General features: G+C 41.1%; 1 protein-coding gene across 1 annotated transcript in view; it reads left to right on the top strand.

Moving 5' to 3' along the window:
• PIKFYVE (phosphoinositide kinase, FYVE finger containing) overlaps positions 1-12,347 on the top strand; it is a 60,738-nt gene extending 48,391 nt beyond the window's left edge. Inside the window, exons 28-41 of the mRNA XM_010081240.1 lie at positions 488-548; positions 1,317-1,460; positions 1,631-1,751; positions 2,855-2,950; positions 3,660-3,743; positions 4,235-4,326; positions 4,953-5,117; positions 5,696-5,755; positions 6,199-6,375; positions 7,102-7,205; positions 7,461-7,589; positions 8,920-9,181; positions 11,355-11,429; positions 12,075-12,347. Of these exons, the coding sequence (XP_010079542.1) occupies positions 488-548; positions 1,317-1,460; positions 1,631-1,751; positions 2,855-2,950; positions 3,660-3,743; positions 4,235-4,326; positions 4,953-5,117; positions 5,696-5,755; positions 6,199-6,375; positions 7,102-7,205; positions 7,461-7,589; positions 8,920-9,181; positions 11,355-11,429; positions 12,075-12,190 (1,686 nt within the window). The 3' untranslated portion in view covers positions 12,191-12,347. The remainder of the gene's footprint in view (positions 1-487; positions 549-1,316; positions 1,461-1,630; positions 1,752-2,854; positions 2,951-3,659; positions 3,744-4,234; positions 4,327-4,952; positions 5,118-5,695; positions 5,756-6,198; positions 6,376-7,101; positions 7,206-7,460; positions 7,590-8,919; positions 9,182-11,354; positions 11,430-12,074) is intronic.
• The last annotated feature ends 2,868 nt before the right edge of the window (positions 12,348-15,215 follow it).

The following is a 15,215-nucleotide window of genomic DNA, read 5'->3' as shown; positions in this document are numbered from 1 at the left end:
CCAGGATGCTGAACAACCATCCTCTGGGGAGCTGGTACTCTGAGTAAATGTCCAGACTACAAGGCAGTGCAAATATAAACATCATACAGAAAGGCTGAACTCCCAATAGTTCTAATATCAGCAAGGTGCACTAAGAAACCCCCTGAGACCCTGGATTTGCTCTACTGCATGCATGCGTGTCCTTTCCATTTAACACATTTGTTAGATGCTAAAATGTACCTAACCTTGATCTAGCAGCAACTAGGTTTATACAGAGGAAGAGTGTAGTCTTTAAAGCAGCACACAGAGATGATAGCACTCATAAACGTCATGTGAAGGTGGGTTGCTGTTGCCTTGTTTTTTTCTTTGTGGTGGCAGATAACAGTGACAGTGCAGGGGGTCGGAGTGCTGTATTGTGGTACATCTGCTTTTGCAAGTGTTCCACAGAGGAAGGGATACAGCTATAAAGAGCTTGGCATCAACTTTGGTATTTTGTTATTTTGCCTAGATCAGTAGCATGGATGCTTCCCCACGCAATGCTTCTCCAGCACTGCAAAATGGAGACAAAGGTCTGTTGTTAATTTATTTATTTGTATTTCTTAAGCTACCAAAAAAGCTTGTTGTAACCCTTTCCCTGACATAACATGAGAGATCTTTTTCAAATTTGATAATTTAGAGAAATAGTGAATTTCCATTGTGTCAGATGAGAATGAGTCAATTTCTAACTTACTATTATAAAAACCAAAATTGTCTTCTAATATGAAGCTGAATTACTAATGAGATACTAAATTGGCCAGCAAGAGTTTTCCTTCGAACTTGAGTTTAAAAGCTTTCAGAGGCTTTCTAAATATGACAGTGACTCATGTTCTTTAGGTAAGCTCTGAGTCTAGATTATGATTATTGTATACGCTGATTATTATGAATTTGACCTACTGAGGGTCCAGGTTATTAAAAGTCTAGGTAACTAAAAACTCTTGATAGTAAGAAAGCTACAGTAATTATTAGAAATTCAGTTTAACTGAAAGCTATGATATAACAGAACCCTATAGTAACAACCATGAAGAAAATTAACTCTGTCCCAGCCAAAACCAACGTAACCATACTGAGAGGTTGTGAGAACTGAAGGTGGTAGGTAAAAGTGTATGCATCTTCTGGAGATTATGTGCTACATTGATCAGCTTGCCCATTTCTTTACTCTGGGTGGCCTTACCTGCTTTCTAAGTAAAAACTTATTGAAAGTAGACACAGGTGATACCTTGACCTGGGAGGAAACAATATAACTTCTGACAGTCATGTAAAATGCTTTCTTGTGTCCTTAACTGTTCTTGTACTCTTAGAGGATCGTTTCCTGACTACTTTATCAAGTCAGAGCTCCGCAGGCTCCACCCATCTTCAGCTGCCAACCCCTCCAGAGGTTGTATCAGAGCACACGACTGGTGCCAACACACTGTCTGAACAGGATACAACAAGCAGCTCAGAAGGTATTGTTCAGTTGTGGTCTTGTATTCTTTCTCTTGCTTCTCTGTGGAAAGTGTATGACATCTGTTTAGGAAGCAGTAAATCGATATCGTTCTATGGTCTGCAGCATTCCTTTGGAATTTACAGCTTGGACTTTGGTATTGTGATGCAGACTTTAACTTCTCTGTTCCAGATGTGTTTGATGGACACTCACTGGGATCTACGGACAGCCAAGTGAAGGAGAAGTCTACTATGAAAGCTATTTTGGCTAACTTTTTGCCTGGAAACAACTATAACCCCATTCCATTTCCCTTGTAAGTACTGCATAATATATATGATGTACAAAATTAGCGAACTGATCAAATTGCAAACACAGCCCTGCATGCTTCCTTTGCTCAGTATAATTTAAGTCATTACTTGGGTTTGCCTCTGAATAAGCTGCAAAACTTCCTCAGGGCAAGAAGTTTTCTGTGTCCCTTCTAGGTGTTTGTAGGTTACTGGCTTTTCTTATTAATGATGGAGCCTTGTGCATATACATTATCAGTTTCTCCTCCTCCTAGCAGGCATGTCTCCTCAGAACTCTTGTGGGAGGTGAAGGGGTGGGGAGAAGGGGAAGAAAGGTGCCTTCTAACTTCATTATTGCAGGAAGGGAGCAAAAATGTCTTTCCTTAGCAAAGACTTACTAAAGCTACATGCCTGCCTCTTGTTTTTGCTTCCAGACCTCTTCCAAGGGTTGGACTCAAATTGGCATTGTCTGGGTGTAGGTCAGGTTCAATGGCTACTGCATGTGCTCTCAAGTCCCCCTCTCACGTGAAAATGGGCAGGCTGGAAAGTCTTTCAGCTACTTGGTCTGCATGCTTTGTAGTGTTTCTTGTTTGACATAAGCCTAACGTTTGGCAGCCTGAGTTTAACTTCTGAATCCTACCCCCAGGGTAGTGGTGGAGGCCATAGTAAATGCCTAACGTAGTGGAGCTAATGAGGTAAAAGTTAAATGACTGGACCCTACAGATAAGTAAAAGAAAATCTTACAGAAACCCAGGAGGCTTTGGGAATTTTCTGTGCTAGACTGCTTGTTCAGAAAAGAGTCCAGGTTTGTCTCCTAACTTCTATCTGCAGGCTATTCTGCAGGACAGGTAAAACAAACACAGACGGGTTTTGGTGCCATTAGAAACAGTGTCTGCTAAACAGAAATAGACTCATACTCTAACTTGGAGCTGATCTTCTGATATAAGCATCTTGCTTGAAGTGCTGATTGCCCTAACACATTACTATTTAGATTTAACCACATAGCTATGAATGTGTCTCTTGGGAGAAGCTGATTTGGGGAGCTTTGGTTCCATGCTGAGACTTGCAGCTTGTGCCTGGGAGTGCAGTGATAAGATCTGTTTTTTGACCAAAATTTAACCTTTCCATTTAGTGACCCGGATAAGCACTACCTAATGTATGAGCATGAACGTGTACCTATTGCAGTCTGCGAGAAAGAACCAAGCTCCATCATAGCTTTTGCTCTCAGGTACTGGTGTGACTTTGCTGTTTATCTGACACATGTACTTTTGCAAGGAATATTTAAATCCTAATGGTAGGGAACAAGCATGACAGAATTTCTTTACTCAGATGTGTTGAGAGTTTCTGCCAGAGCTGAAGTTCTCTCTTTTTACTACTGAGATACGGAAAGTAGCTTTTCCAACTTGCAGCTGGATTGTACACAAAAATGAATTAGTTGTGTAGTGGTCCCTGTAATGTGATATTGTCAGAGAAAGAAGTGCAACTAAATTTTCCTCAGCTCTCCAGCCTGCAGGAAGTGCAACTGAGATATGAACACCTAACTGTTGTTGCCTATTGCAGTCCATCCTGTACCTGCTTTCGGTCGTAGCAGCTCTTGCTACTACTCAGTTCTCCAAAACAGCTGCTTCAGTAAATCTTGGAGTTTGCATGTCCCAAGGCAGGAGACTTTAAGAAGCACATTCTTAATTTGTGGGAGAGGGAGAAACAAGGTGGGAGGATGGTTTCCTGCAGTATGATCTAGATCAGATTTTGTTCTAAGGGAACTAAATTCTAATTGCAAGAAAAAATGAAGAAGAGGTTTTTCTACTTTTGTCTCTGAGCTGAATCTCTGTGTTGGTGTTACAGAGTCTACCAGAGAACAGCTGACTGGTTTGTATGTTTATTATTATTATTATTATTTTTAATTTTTGGTTTTGGTTTTTTTTTCCTCCCTTCAGTTGCAAGGAGTACAGAAATGCCCTGGATGACTTGTCCAAAGCATCTCTGAAGAACAGCTCTGAAGAGGGACTACAGCCAAACAGGTTACATGCAGGAACTGCAGCACATAGAGCGAAGGCACAGTGATTGTAGCTGAATAAGCCAAAACTAGGATGGGGAAAGACCCTTAAAAAATGCCTCTACTAGGTTCCCTGCTTTCTGATGGCATCTGATATGTTCCGTGTAACCGATACATAGTTGCAGTATCTGACTTACCATTTTATGTTGGACTGTGCTGGCTCCATCACCTGATCTCTTGACTGTGTGTGGTAGGAACCACTGGGCCTGCTTACCTTTCCTGTGGTGATGGATGGAACTGTTGCTATGGGGTCCTGAGAGGTTTTTCTCTGGGAGGTGGAGAAGGACAACTTGGGAGAATCCCACACCATTACAACTTTAAGCTGTATTCTCTTCCCTTAGCAGTACTTAGTGTATAGGCATGGAGGAGAAATAAATGTACAGGAGTAAAGCAGTAGTGTTCTGAGTGGCAGTATTTGTTGGTCTCATTACTTTTTTTTTTTCTTTCTCCTTTCAGCATCTCAGACAGCAAACCAAAAAGCAGTAGCCCTGTCCGCCTGCCTGAGGCTAACATGGGACCTTCAAATCGCAATGCAGAACCAGAACAGTGTAAGGCTATTTTGCCAAAATCATATCCGTGATGCTAATCTCAGCTCAGACTCGAATGCACTTAACCTGGGTTCTAGCTCTTGTGGAAGTTAAGTTAGAAGAAAGAAAATGCATTTTGAGTTGAAATTGTGACTAGTCTTAGAGTTGACTTGATGTAGAAAATGATGGGGGGGTGTTTGGTTTTTGAAGTCTATGCCCATGATGGCTTTCTCTGATTCTTATGAGATCAGACTGTCATTCCCTGATTTAATGGTATGATGTAGTGGACCTTGGGTTGCTTTGAGTCTAGCCTGTTCAGTGGTGTATGATGCCCAATAATATGTTTTAATCTCTTTTGGAACTGCCTTCTTTAAAAATAGGGCAATTAAAATATTTTGAAAAGGACAGGTGAGGTTCTTATTCTGTTAAAGATGCTCGTGCTTGGTCTGTGTTTTAAAATTTTGGAATGTTACTTGTAACACTAAATTGGCTAGCTTGATAGACCTTGGTTGTCAGAGGAGTAGCAAATGAGTTACTTGAATGACATCATTCCTCCAGTTAGAACAATGAATGGAGAATGAGTCATGCTTCTGTTAAACTACCTGTGGAAATTCCAAGGCCAACTTCTTCATTAATTTTTGCTGTAGCAAAGAAGCCATCTGGTGTTTTGTCTTTCTTCCGTGGCACGGGAGGGAAAAGCCCGGACCTGTCATCCCAGAAGAAAGAGACCTTACGTGGTGCTGACAGTGCCTATTACCAGGTTGGACAGATGGGCAAAGAGGGAGCAGAAAACCAAGGAGTAGACCCTCAAGGTACAAGACTGCTGAGTCCGTCTTCTGTCTTGGAGTCTTACTTGTCCCAGACCTCCTTCATACTTGTAGGGCCCAGAATGCACTCCTGCTCATACTTTTTCAACAGTCCACAATTACTCAACATCCATTGAAAATGAACCATTTAAGCATCAAATGCAGCTTTCTCCTAAAGACATTGCTTTGCTTTATGAGAAGGGAAATAGTCTTTCAAATCCTGGTAACTATAGGGACATTGAGTAGTATGGGCTTGAAGGGCTTTGGATTGAGACTAGTTAAGCAGCCCAGTCTCTCTTCCTTGCTTCCTAGTTAACTTTCATTATTTCAGCTCACGGAAACTGAATGAAGAAAAAACAGGAAGTTTGTAGTCGTGTGTTCTGTGAACAGCAGTGCCCTTCTAGCATACATATTGTGTCATACAATTCTAGCTGTATCTCCAATTCCCTATGTATAGTTCCCTCTGTGTTCTTCAAAAAATAAAATATTTTTCTTGTAATGTGAGTTTACAAGTAGTATCTTACATGGCTTTCTCAGTAATAATAATGAACAACCCTGACTGAATGGTCCCTTTATGCCTTCAGATGACATAGATGGAGGAGACGGACAGAAGAAACAGCTGGTGAATCCCCATGTGGAACTCCGTGAGTAGTTGTAAATAATAACTTGAAGTCTTAGCTGACAAACTCTTTTCTTCATGCAAATGTAATGGAAATGTTGAACTTAATAATTATTTTTTCTTTGTATTGGGCAGTAAAGAAAAAACAAATAAAGAACAGAGTAATGCAGTTTTTACTTATTATAATCAATCTATCTGTTGCAAAAATACCCCATAAAACTTTTTTTTTCAATTGATATTTTGTCTGGACACTTTCCTATGGCATATACTGTGAGCTAACCTAAAGGGGGTTGATTTTCCTGTAAGTTTTTCACTTAAATCATATTGGTTTAAATTTCCAAAGTACAGTAGGCATGAGAGAGGGATGTTTAGCACAATAATATTCTTCTAGACATCAGTAAAATTTCTTAAGTATCATCTCAAGTATGGGTATTACATGCTGTTATTGAGGAAGACCTTTTTTTGCAGAGTTTTCAGATGCGAATGCCAAGTTCTACTGCCGGATTTATTATGCTGGCGAGTTTCATAAGATGCGTGAAGTAATACTAGGGAGCAGTGAAGAGGATTTCATCCGCTCCCTCTCTCACTCTATGCCCTGGCAGGCACGAGGTGGCAAATCTGGGGCTGCGTTCTATGTGACTGAGGGTAAATGCAGCTTCTTCCCCCTTCCTAATTAGAGAGTATTATTTGGGGATGGTGGTGGTTAGTGTTTTGTGTAACCCCTGATTACCTCTAGCCAGAGGGTTGCTGATAGAAGTGGCCACTCAGAATGGAAAGTTAAGTGGATTTTCTGGGGTCTTCAATATCAGACTGTTTGTCTCTTTATATGTGCAGAGGAACATATTGTAGTTCTGTTTTTCAGTAGTAGCAGCTAGGGAGGCCAGTTGAGCAGGAGGGTTGTACTGTCTTAGGCAGGTTTCAGAAAACAAAAACTTAAGCATAATTCAAGGAAAACTGATTATTAGAGAGACAGTGTTTCTTACAATCCCACATGCTATAGTTGATTATAGGGTTGGTTTTTTTTTAAGTGTGGCTGATTCTAGGCCCCTACTTTAAACAAGTCTTGAATGGAAGGGTCTGTAGGCTCTTTCTTGTTGTCTGTGTAAGAAGCCCATATAGCTGAGGTAAATCTAACTCAGGCAGTCTCTTCTCCCTGATTTGCTAGAAGGCTGAAATGCAGAAAGGCTGAAATTCAGACTATATGAATTAAAAAAGTTTCTAGAAACGAGCTTCTGTAGCTAAGGATTTAAGGGAATTGCAGTCCTTTTAATTTTTCAAAGCACTTCAGCTGTGCAACAATCCTAAAGAGCTTGCGAAGAATACATTACTTACTATATGTAACCCTGTTGCCTCTGTCTGATGTTAAAACAGATGATAGATTCATCTTGAAGCAGATGCCTCGTCTGGAAGTCCAGTCGTTCCTTGACTTTGCTCCACACTACTTCACTTACATCATTAATGCAGTTCAGCAGAAGGTATTTTTTTAAAAGACTTTTATTTTAGGCAGTGTTCTTTATTTCACAGACTAGTAACAGTTTCCATTAACCCTTTTAGTTAAGTAAAAGAAAATGTCAGAGGGTATGAGTTGTACTAATAATGTGTATTTAAGATGAAAAGTGGGAATTCTGATAGAACTTCTAAGCTGTAATACATAGACAGAACAGTGGGGCACCTAGTATTGGCTGATTTCCTGTACACAGAGATCTTACCCCATGTCTTCTCTTTATCAGAAACCCACAGCACTGGCCAAAATCCTTGGGGTATATCGAATTGGATACAAGAACTCTCAAAATAATACTGAAAAGAAGCTGGATCTGCTTGTCATGGAAAACCTTTTCTATGGCAGGAAAATGGCTCAGGTAAGAACCAAGTGTTCCATTCCCTTGCAGTGCAGTTCTGACTGGGAGCAAGAGCAGGGTTACCAGTAGCCATCTAGGTAACTTTTAAGTTTCCATGTACTGTCCACATCTACCACGGCTCAAAGGAGAGTTTGTGCCTATTTCCTTGTTATGTGATCCTCGCTAACTTGATGCCTATATAGGCTAGTTCAGATAGCTGTAGTGCAGGCTTCAGTTTTTAGAAGTCTTATTTGTCCCTGCATCTCCAGTGTCTGAGAGAAAGCATTGCCAACCAAACTAGGAAAATGTGAAACCTTTTTTGCAAAGCTTTTAGAAGAACTAACTGGGATTGCAGACTAATTTGTTTAGAAGGAGAGCCTCACCAACAGAGATGGTGATCTACTGTGTAGTGGTGAGGAAACTAATAACATTTTGAACTTGCTGTTCTCACTCTGAACCACTTCATGTGTGGGACAACATTTTGAGTTCAGTCTTACTCTTAGTAAAGGAAAAGTGACCTTTATGATGCATAGAATGAGTGGGGGTCAAAATGACTGGGGGAAAATTCTGTTCAAATACAGAGTTGATGCTGAAAAGAAAGTTCAAACAAATGTTGCTTCCAAAACGAGATGGTATCAATTCTTTCCACCTTCCATCCCAGTGCCTGACCTCAAACAGGGGATATTTGTGGGAGGAAGTGAACTGAGGGAATTCTAGGTAGATGTAAAGGATGTGGTTGTGGATTTTCTTTCTGTGTTTTAAATCGTGAGGGCAGTCAGGCACTAGAACAGAGACCCAAAGAGACTGTGAGCTCTGTCCCTGAAGTTAGGCAAATGTTAACTGGACAGGGCTTGAACAACCTTCTCTAACAGGACTTGCTTCAAGCAGAGCATTGGACTGGAGACCCGCAGAGATCCTTTCCAGCCTAATGATGATCTGTCCCTTGCCTTGTGAACAGATGTTAAACAGTGCTTCATGCAAGAACCACATGCCTCTTCAATGGCTTTACCTTTGTGAGCATTTGAGTCTGTAGAAGCTGGCTAGAAAAAGTTTAGCCATACAATATAAAAAGGGACACCCTTTTTACCTTAAGTTAGGCTAAATATTAATGAAATAACTTGCCTAAAATTCGTGAATTGAGGTGCCAGAGCTTTTGTGTAGGCTTACGTGCTACTCTTCACTCAGGAAACTTTAATTTTTGTAGTATGAAAATATTTTTTGTTAACTGTCTTCCTGCAGAGAAGGAAAGAGTTGCCTGCCATGCTGCCTTCTCAGACACTGTAGTTAGGTATGTTGAAGTCTTTAATATTGCAGAACAATGGAACAAACTAGCGCTGTTCTCCATTTGCAGGTTTTTGACCTGAAGGGCTCCCTCCGGAATAGAAATGTTAAAACGGACACAGGCAAGGAAAGCTGTGATCTAGTCCTGCTGGATGAGAACCTTCTGAAGATGGTCCGGGACAATCCTTTGTACATCCGTTCCCATTGCAAGGCTGTGCTGAGAGCTTCCATACACAGTGATTCCCAGTTCCTCTCCAGCCACCTCATCATTGACTATTCCCTGCTGGTGGGTCGTGATGATACCAACAATGAGCTGGTTGTTGGGATCATTGGTAGGTTATCTTTTTTGTATTTTCTTGCTTTCAGATGGTGAAACTGCTTTCTTCTGTTTAAGTGTTTGTAGTACTCTTAGAACTCTACCACCACCACAGAGATGTGTGTCAGGAAAGCTTGTCTTCTCCTTGATGGAATACCACCCTCACCTCTCATGGGTATTCAAAGGGGAGGCAGGAGGTTTTCTCTCCAGCTCATGTATGAGCTTTTGTTAGCATTAGCATTACTAGGAATGTATGCAGGAGGCCTCACAGGTAGTGAAAAAGCAGTCAAGTTGGTATTTAACCTACACTTTGACTCCAGTTGAAGTAGGGAAGGTTATTTCTATGCTTTTATGTGTTTAATCTTTAAAGTTAAGATGAGTAATGTTTACATAGCCAGTTGAATTTTAACTTTTGTGGAGGGGTTCTAAGGAGAAACAACACTGGCAGGGATGGAAGAGGGAAGTTAAATGTCACAGGATAATATGGGTGGCAATGCAGTAATTACCTTTCCACGTCCTCTGACTTGTGACTGGGAAGTAGAGCCTTATCTTTAGATGGGTGAACTTGTATTGTGCAAAAGACTTGGCGATGAAGTCATTTTGCAGGATGTGGAAGTGACTCTTGGAAATGAGATGGTCTTGAAATCTAGCTTGGAAATGCCTCCAGATGACATCTCAAGCCAGGAGGTCTGGATTACTCTTTTTCTGATATTGCTTGAAAGCCATTCTAATAACACTTTTAGTTGAGAACTGACATCCCAGTTACAAAGAACTACAAGTTTTTATAACTTTCTAGTTTTGTAGACTCCTGCATATTTGGAAAAATGGGATGAGATTCTTCTTCTGTACATGTGGCTTTTTGTTGTCCCATGTAAAGTCTTACCTGATTAAAGAGTGTATTTTATGTGATGTTTAAAGCTAACTATTCCTTCACTGTGGTGAGAACAGCTGTTCATGATTTGAAGGAGCTTGTTTTAAACAAGTATCCTCAAGAAGAGAGAACATGCCTGCTGTATCAGGCTATCATGATGTTCTCTGAATGGTACCCTTAGAGCTGAAAAAGTACTCAAGCTAAATTTGAGGCAGGGGTAGAACTAAAAACCATGAGCTTGGACTGAGTTTGAATCTGAGGTTGGAATCTTTACCTATTTTAGATCCTAATGTGAGACAGGAAACAAGTAAGTTAGGTGTGTGAGGAGCTGTGAAGACTTTATTTTATTTGTAGGCCCTGTTGTGTGGAGCTCTGGGCCTTGGGTCATGAAGTGACAGTAGTTAGTGCACAAATTGAAGATATCAGTCCCAAAGCACTCTAAGGGAGCATTTTCAAAGAGTATTCAGATAAATGGATAAGTCTTAAGACTGGCAGGTCTGGATGACTTCTGTATAAAGCACAGCTGAGGTGAAATGTGGATCCTTACAGTGGCCTTTTGTAAGTCTAGAAGCAGTAAATTCAAAATTGTATAATGACAGTTGTAGTCAAATGTAAGGAGATAATGATACCCAGTAATGAAAAACTTGACTTACTGCAACTTTAGGTTTGCAGGCCAAAATGTTCATGTGCTTTTAATGACTGTGCAAATTTTCTCTGAAAGGGGCTTGGAAACAATTCTGAAGTCTTCTCCTTGCAGCCCCCTCTTCCAGTTAGGGTTGCTGGTGGTGTTTCAGTCCTCCATATGATGAAGTGAAAAGTGTTTGAGTTCTGTTATCAAGCCTGTAGGTGGCTGTGATGATGAGGAATACCACTGGCTTGAATGGATAGGTGTCCAAGTCTTGATGCTGCTAGTTGTTGCAGTAAAGTAGTGGGAGCTGTTACAGTGAAGTGGGGCTTCTTGATAATGTTTCTGGGATGAGGATCAGCTAAGTGACTCTTGTAAATGAGCCCTTGAAACTCTTAATGTGGATAAAGACAGACATGCCTGGGCAGTCTGTGTTTGTAGAGGCAGGAAGAGTTGATTGTGATCTCGCTGGGCTTTTGAGATATCATATTCACTCCACCCAAATATAATCAATGCTCTGGAAAGTGAGGCAACTGGTAGGGGGAACACTGAATTTCTTCTGGCTATGGAAGCCTACTGATTTCTTGCCTTTTTTGAGAGGAAATAAATACATTTTAGAACAGCATTACTTGAGTTATAGCAGATACAACATGTTTGTGTGCAGAATTTTTTTTTTTTTTTTAATTGCAACAGACTATATTCGCACTTTTACCTGGGACAAAAAGCTTGAAATGGTGGTGAAGTCAACTGGCATCTTGGGAGGACAAGGTAAGTCCAGAATGAATGTAAAGCTTTTGATCATGTTTCCTTGTTACCTGGAAGCTTCCAATAACTGGGCTAATAAAGCCACAACTTCCCCACCATGCAGATTTGCAACACTAGATTAAGTTGTCCAGAACAGGCAAAGGAATAACAAGTTTCAGAAAAATTAATACATTGTTCTGCCTCCGTACGTTACCCTTTAAGTACTATAATTCCTGGGAACGGGATAAAGGCCACCTACTGATTAGGCTGTTCTTTTCTGTTTCTTGTTACCAACTACTCACATACAATCTTAGTCACCCATACAGAGATACTAACAAAAAACTGCTGCCTGGTTTCAGATGTTTTCTGAGTCCAGAAAATCAGATATACCCTGAGCTGTTAGTGTGGAGGAATCCTTATGAAATTATTGACTCCTGTCCATATTTTGAGAAGCTGAGGAGTTCCCTCTGTGGAAGTGAGTAGAATACCTGTTGTGCAGTGTTGCCTAGTGTTGGCCACGCATTAAGAGAAGGGCTGGAAAGAGAAGCGAAGGGGAACACTTGATGTGCTTGATTATGCTGTCTGGTGTTGTAATCTCATATGACATCTGTCTGTATTGCAGTGTATTCTTTAGCCTGTTTCTAACTACTCTTGACTCTTACACATTAGGTAAGATGCCAACTGTGGTCTCTCCAGAACTGTACCGGACCAGGTTTTGTGAAGCTATGGACAAATATTTCCTCATGGTGCCAGACCATTGGACAGGACTGGGCCTGAATTGCTAAGATAAAGCCCACATTGGGAAAGCACAAGAGGACAATGACATTATAGGCCACTCTCCTCCTGTGGTCTGTCCAGCAGTAAGATTGCAGTTCCATGTCTACACTGACCACATGCGTCATGTGAAGTGTGAAATCTGCTTGTTGCACTTTAATCCTATCTCAGAGGCTGATAAGTGAACCAGCCTCACTAAGGATCTGAGCTGTAAGGTACCACTGAACAGCATTGATAAGAGACATTTCCTATTTCAGTAGGGAAGGTGATGCTATCTCCATGTAAGAGCACTGAAACCGATACTATCTAGTTCATGATGGTGTAGAAGTACATGATCTCTCTAAGTCTAGCACTGCTTAAGTAGTGTTGAATATGAGCAGCTCATGTTTCTGTATTGGATGTGTGGTACTGCAAATGTGACATAAACCCCCGCTCTGGGAGTGTGGGTGAGTGAGAGAAGAATGAAGTTAGTTCCCAAGTTCTGCTATTGTTGCAGTGGTCTGTAGCGGACCTGTTTAGTATCCATGAATAACTTGTCCTGCTTATTCTCTGTAGCTTCGATTTTTTTTCCTGTGTTCTGTAAACTGTTGGTTTTGTATTGGGATTTTTTTTTAAAGGCAGCTCCACATCTATAATGCCATATCACTACATCTTTTAAGTTATATTACTGAACTACAACTCTGTCTTTATCTGTCATAATTTCATTTCGGCTGAATCCCATAAAAATGGGTTGTCAGTCATCAGCATACTGCAAAACCGAAAACATAGCCCTTCAATCCTAAACTGTACTTTGATCTGAATGTTGCCCAAATCCCTGGAAACAAGGTAACTAAAAAAAAATATACCCTTTAATTTAACAAGGGTTGATTAATTATAGTTTTGAAACTGATGAAACGCTTTCCTTAGCAGAAGGCACTAAGTTGCTAGACAAGATGAAGTGTACTGCCTTAGAGTGACAACTTTCTCTTTAATGAAACCATTGTTCCTTGCAGATCACTTCAAATCCATTTCAGTTACCTAGGACTTTCAAACAATGAATTTACCTCATGGTGAAACTTCGCCAAGAGAATGTTTTTCTTGCATTCATGACATGCTGATGAGAATGAGGATTCAAATCTCATCACACTGTGCAGTCCCAATGGGAAAACTGTCTCTTCAGCAGTATTAGACTTTTTTTTCCTGTAAAAAGAAAAACCTGAACTAACAGGTATCTTGTATGATGGATGTGCAGAGATCTGTGAATCTCTTGTTATGACAATAAGCACTTCTTTCCATTTTTATTAATTTTTACCTGTTTTTGTAGGTAATGAGTTTACTTTTTAGCTTCATTGTAATATAGGCCAGTAAACATGAGGGAGTTTTATGAGTTTGAAAGGCAAGAATACTGTCCTTTTACTTCAGATGAAAGTGGAGTCTGGGACAGTATAGCTCTTTATGACCACTTGCTTGTTCTGACCAGTTGCCTGGTAATGCCATCTTCTTTTCACTGTAACTATAGATTGAAATGTATGTTTTGTTCACTCCCCCTTTGTTCAGTATTTTTTTCTGCAGCAGATGGTGCTGGCTCTGTTCTGGAATGACAGTTGGGCAGCATTGAGAAAGGAAAATGCCAGTAGTGAGAACTGAACTACTGTTGGCTCCAAAAACCATCAGTGCAGCTCTGGTCTGAGCTGCCAGGCAGCAACAGTCATTTGTGTTGGAAGAAGTCTTCCCCACTCCATTGCAAAGCTCTACTGGAAGATGAGCAAAAATGCTGACCTTGAAGCAGCAGAAGTGAAAGTATTCTCACTTCTGTACAGTGTAGCCATTGTTTCTGGGAGTGCAGAGTTGAAGGCTGCAGTGATGTGTGCTGTGGGAAGATGACTCAGTACTTCTTGCTTCCTCTGGCCCAGAATCCTTTTGGTCCAACACAGTGTAGCAGGTACAGCTGACCATCTCTGGGACACATCTTGCCTTCTGTGTTGAAATGTACTGCCAGGACGGATAACTGTGTGTGGGGCCTTGTGTAATGAGGAACCAACCAGTCCATCAGCTCAATGCTACTCTCACTTCTGTGGCTTCTACCTTCTGTCTTGGTCCATCAATGTGAAAGAGCATGCCACGCAGCCTGAATCTGTTGAAGTTTACATGTGTTCTTCTTCCTTACCCTCCTAAAATTTACAAGGAAAAAACTTGACTTGCCTGACCAGCTAAGGTGACCCAGCAGCAGCTGGTTATGTTATCTTCCACCTTTGTCAGTATGTGGGTTGGATGATAGGAGCATGGATATGGGCAAGTGTCATGGCATCTGCACTAGGTTAGTGTAGAGCTGTGATGTGCTAGCCCTGTCCTGTGACCAGTAACCCTTACTCCAGTGATCTGTGGCTGCTCTGTACTGCTTGTCTTCCAGAGCCCCAAGCAGCTGTCTCTAAAGCAACATGATCATCTGACTGTAGTTAATGTTCCCCAGTACATGACAGCATGAGGCCCTCAGCACTGTAAAAGTGAGAGAACCTTCCACTGGCCAGCAGCAGGTGAACTCACAGCCCAGATGTGTGAATTGTTACCTCTTTGGGCTGAAGTTATAGCAGTTGGAGAAATTTGCAGGAGTGATCTTGAGCTGGCATCAACAACTAACTTTGGGTCAGGGTGTGATTGATACGCTAGTCCTGACCAGACTGGAGTAAATAGCAAATTACTAGTCATGGGTAACACAGTAGCTGCAGTCAGCTGGAATTGGGACATCTTTGAATGCTGTGCGACATAAAGCTGTAAGCATTTCTAGTTCAAATCACAGCAGTTGAACAGATCTCCTCAAATGTTCCCTTTTCAGAATAAGAATTGTCCTGGCATTTCACTTTCTACAAGAGCTGACATTCTCAAAAGGAGAACAATACTTCATGCAGAAGAGATCCTTGAGAGAGCTCCTTGTGGGCCTGTGTTAGGTCTGTGTCCCTGCAGCATGTCTAAGGATGTCCTAGGGGAACAGCCTGGGTATTACATGAGCCCTCTGATTAGAGTTTTTTATTTCTTTGTCACACAGATTTGGTATATATG

Source organism: Pterocles gutturalis, unplaced genomic scaffold, assembly GCF_000699245.1.
Source record: "Pterocles gutturalis isolate BGI_N339 unplaced genomic scaffold, ASM69924v1 scaffold19016, whole genome shotgun sequence".
Lineage (NCBI taxonomy): Eukaryota > Metazoa > Chordata > Aves > Pterocliformes > Pteroclidae > Pterocles > Pterocles gutturalis.
Note: the sequence above shows the minus strand (reverse complement) of the source record. Positions and strands in the feature narration are given on the sequence as shown.